General features: G+C 63.1%; 1 protein-coding gene across 1 annotated transcript; it reads left to right on the plus strand.

Moving 5' to 3' along the window:
- Window positions 1–6: 6 nt before the first annotated feature.
- Window positions 7–2,568, plus strand: Ebi3 (Epstein-Barr virus induced 3). Its single transcript, XM_015503635.2, has 3 exons — window positions 7–1,096; window positions 1,178–1,335; window positions 2,145–2,568. Exons 1-3 carry the CDS (start codon window positions 643–645, stop codon window positions 2,295–2,297), a joined length of 765 nt encoding a protein of 254 aa, XP_015359121.1. The 5' UTR covers window positions 7–642; the 3' UTR covers window positions 2,298–2,568.
- Window positions 2,569–4,142: the final 1,574 nt, after the last annotated feature.

Below are 4,142 nucleotides of genomic sequence, written 5' to 3' on the forward strand. Positions count from 1 at the left end.
CCCCCCAACCGGCCCCTGGATCCACCCTCGCCCCCATGGCCCGTCATCCCCGCAGCAGCCACCAGGGGGCGCCCTGAACACCTGCGTCGGCCTCTGGTTCCTCACCCAGAGCCCTGCGGGGCTCCCACCTCCCTCGGGTGAAAGCCGAAGTCCTCCCTGCGACCCTCAGGGCCCGTCCACTCCCTGCCTCCCTCCTCCTCTCTTCCCTCCCCTCTGCTCCAGGTACCCAGGCTCCTCACCCCCCAGTCTTGACCTGCCTCAGGGCCTTTCTGTGCCTGGAGCACCTTCCCCCAGATGTTCTCTGTCCCCACTCCTTTCACTTCCCTCAGGTCTCTGCTCAGATGTCACCCCAAGTGAAGCCTCTCAAGTATGTTGGTAAAAATGTACAAACTGTAGGCGGCACATGCCATCATTCCAGTGACTGGGGAGGATGAGACAGGCAGATCACAACTTTCAGGCCAGTCCAGCAACCCAGCAGGTCCCCGTATCAAGCAAAAATGTTTTCAACCCTTAATATTAGAAATTGGTGGAGTTTAGTAAAACAGTCTGGCACAGTCCAACCAGGAGCCACCCCAAGACCCCACAAGTCCACTCTTGGGTGCCAGGGCAAGTGGAAACACAGCCACAGGAAGGTCCCCATCAATGCCCACGGCACAGAGACAAGGCGGAACAGCCCAGCTGCCACCTGCAGGTGACAGATGCACAGTGGTCCATCCACACCAGAGTGTCCTTGGCCAGGGCAGGAGGAAGGAGAAGGGCCCTGCCGTGTGGATGGACCTGAGGACCTCGTGCTCAGTGACAGTCACACAGGCCAGTATGACTCCAGAGGAAGGGAAGGTGCAGGACAGGGGAGTCCAGGGACAGGACACAGCCCCGTGGTGCAGGGCTGGGGGGCTGCATAACTTGGTGACAGCCGGGACGCCAGAGTCCTCCTCCTCAGTGGAGAGTGCAGGATCTGTGACTCACACAGAAACACAGCGACTCCCGTCCTGCCCCACGCAACCTGCACCTGTTTCCCCTCCTCCAGACGTCGTGAGCTCCAGGGCCCAGCAGCGGCCAGTGTGGGTCTCCACTGCGTCCTCTGTCTGGCACGATGGTGGGCGCTCAGGGAACATTGTTGGGTGGGTGAATGACTGAATGGAGCCGCGTCCTGACCCTCCCTCCTGCTGCTCCACAGTCAAACCGGACCCCCCGGAGGCAGTGCGCCTGAGCCCCCTCCCTGGGCGGCAGCTGCAGGTGCGCTGGGAGCCCCCTCGGTCCTGGCCCTTCCCCGAGGTCTTCTCTCTGAAGTACTGGATCCGATACAGGCGTCAGGGAGCCTCCCGCTTCCGCCAGGTGAGGACCAGGGGGGCACGGGAGGCTGGGGGCACCTGGGCCCTGGCACTCAGCTTGGGGCCACTAGGCTGTAAGTGGAGCTGTCCAGCAAGTCCACGGCTGGTGTCAACTCAGAACCAAAAGCAGGGACTCAACAAGTGGGAAGGTGCCCAAGGTCACAGCAGTGACACGCACAGCCAAAGGCGGGACAGCCCATGTCCACGTGCAGATGAGGGGCACCCAGTGTGGGCATCTGCACCTGGAGCCCTGGCAGCGCTCAGGGAGGATGACTGTTGGGATGGGGTCCCAGCACGGGGGCACTCATGGCTGCATCATGCACAGGGCCTGCGGGGTCCACAGGGGACCGCTGCGGCCCAGCTCTAGGTCCCAGAGAGGACGGAGGGGCCAGTGAGCTGGACTGTTGCACTGAGAAGCACCCGAGGCTGCAGGGAGAGAAGGGAGGCCTGCCCTGGGGGTGGCGTACGCTCCAGCAGGGCATCACGTGGCCAGAGCCAGGGAGCCCTTGTCTCCTCTGGCCTCTGGCTCTTCTTAGTCACCAGGGACGCACCAGCACCACAGGGATACACCACGGGGCTCCCCTGAGGACCTCCTCCAATCCTGATCCCTTTCCAAAGCCTCACCTCTTAGCATCAGACCCCCACAGTGGGGACAGACTTCACACACAAACCAGGCCCCAAACATACCAGGGCCACACAGGGCGTGGTGAGGGACAGGCCATGGGGACCAGCGTCCTGGGGCAGGGCTGGCAGCTGCAGGAGGGCTCTGTGCACAGGCCCCACCCACCTCCCACCGACCCTCTCTGCTCACAGGTGGGGCCCATCGAAGCCACTAGCTTCACCCTCAGAGCTGTGCGGCCCCAGGCCAGGTACTGCATCCAGGTGGCAGCCCAGGACGTCACGGACTACGGGGAGCTGAGCGACTGGAGTCTCCCTGCTGCCCCCCCCATGACCCTGGGCATGTAGCAGCCTCCTGGGGCTCCACAGGGACTGGGTCCTTGGACACCTCCTCCCTGCCACTGTCCAGAGGGTGGATGGGATCCCCCTGGCCTGAGCACATCTCTGGCTCCACTGCAGCCCGAAGAGGGTGACCTTGACGAGTAACTGCCTGCCTGAGCCTCCATTTCCCACAGAGAAACAGGGACATGCCCTCTCCCCACCACAGCGCGGGGCTCTGTGAACTGTGAACCTCACATATTTTTATTAGATAATTTAATTAGAAGAATTGTTGACAGAAGCCCCTCTCCGTCCATTCTGTGTTCAGAGAACAGAACCCCCCAGGCGGGGGCAGAGCTGGGCGCCTATGCAGAATGAATAGAGGCTGCCCGGAAGCCTGTAGGCATGGCTGGCTCTGGCCCCCAGCGAGGGCCACCTCTGTGTCATACCAGGGCGGAGGTGCAAAGGCAGGGGAGCTTGAGGTGAGAGCTGAGGGCTACACTCTCCCCTGCTCAGCCCCCTCCCTGGATGCCCAACCCACTGCTGAGGGGAGGCCTCCATCCATCCCACACACCAGATCTCAGCACCTCCATTCACTCAGGTAAGAACCAGAGAGGACTCAGCCCCAGGCCCTGCCCTTGAGATGAACCCGAGATGAGAAAAATGCAGAAGGGCACAGACACAGCAAGTCTCCCTGCCCAGGGGGCCAGCTCTGGACACAGACCAGGGCCTGGGGACATCAAGGGGTGGGGGGCAGACTTCTGCCTGGAATGCTTCGGCAGAATCCGTGTGGTTCAGGGCTTGTTCCACTCCCCTCCTAAGGCTGCCCAGAAGCAGGAGTCACCAGGGAAGGGTAAACCTGAGGAGCCTCCAGGGAGCCAGGCCCTGAAGGTCAGAGAAAGGGCGTGGGATTTTCAATGGACCCCCGCGGGATCTCAACTTAAAAGCCTCCCCCTCACACCCTGGCCACCAAGCGGCGGGGTCTTGGTCTCCTGGTGCCTGGAGGCCGAGTCCCGGGCAGGCAGAGTAGAGCTCCAGACACCTAGCCCTCATCTCTGGACCTGTGAACACGGTCCCTGCCACAACCAAGAAAGCCTTGGACTGGAAAGTGCTTTTGGTTCTTCTGGGTTGACACCAGCCGTGGACTCAAAAGTGTGGTTAAGATGAAAGATCTTTCATTAAGTCGATGACATTTAGGGGCTGGGCGGTGGCTGGGTGGCAGAGCGCTTGCCTGGCAGGTGAGAGGTCCTGGATCCGATTCTCAGCACCACATATAAGTAAATAAAATTAAGGTCCATTGACAACTAAAAACATCTTTTAAAAATTAATGAAGATTAAGGGGAGTTACCCTGAATTACGTGGCTGCACAAAGGCCCTTCTAAGGCAGAGGCCACGGTGGCAGCGGACGGGGCGGGGGGGGGCGGCATTCGGGCACACGGCCTCTCCGAGGGCACCAGCCCTGCCCCTCCACGCCGGCCCGCCGACCACGAGGTCGCCTGCGCGGCTCCACCACCAGCAGCAAGTGGTCACTCGCCAAGGCCACGCAGGCCGCTCCTCCCACGCTTCAACGTCGCCCTGGGTCGCTCCCCCGCGCCAGGCAGCGGTCGGTGGCGGGGTCTCGGTCCACGCCGCGGCGGGCGGCGACTCACGGCGAACAGGGCCCGGAGGCCAAACCCGGGGCCGCCGCAGAGGGCCCTCGCATGGACCCGCCGCGGCCAGAACCGCGCCGACCCTGCTCCTGCGCGTCTCGACTCCCCCGGGACCGAACCCGGGTCCGCAGGGCGGGGGCCGCGGGCGTGGAGCGCACAGAACGCGGAGCCACCGGGCCCCGCACGAGCGCCGCGGCCGGAGCCCGGCGCCGGGCCGGGGGCGCCG

The sequence above is a fragment of the Marmota marmota genome, unplaced genomic scaffold (genome assembly GCF_001458135.2).
Source record: "Marmota marmota marmota unplaced genomic scaffold, marMar, whole genome shotgun sequence".
NCBI lineage: Eukaryota > Metazoa > Chordata > Mammalia > Rodentia > Sciuridae > Marmota > Marmota marmota.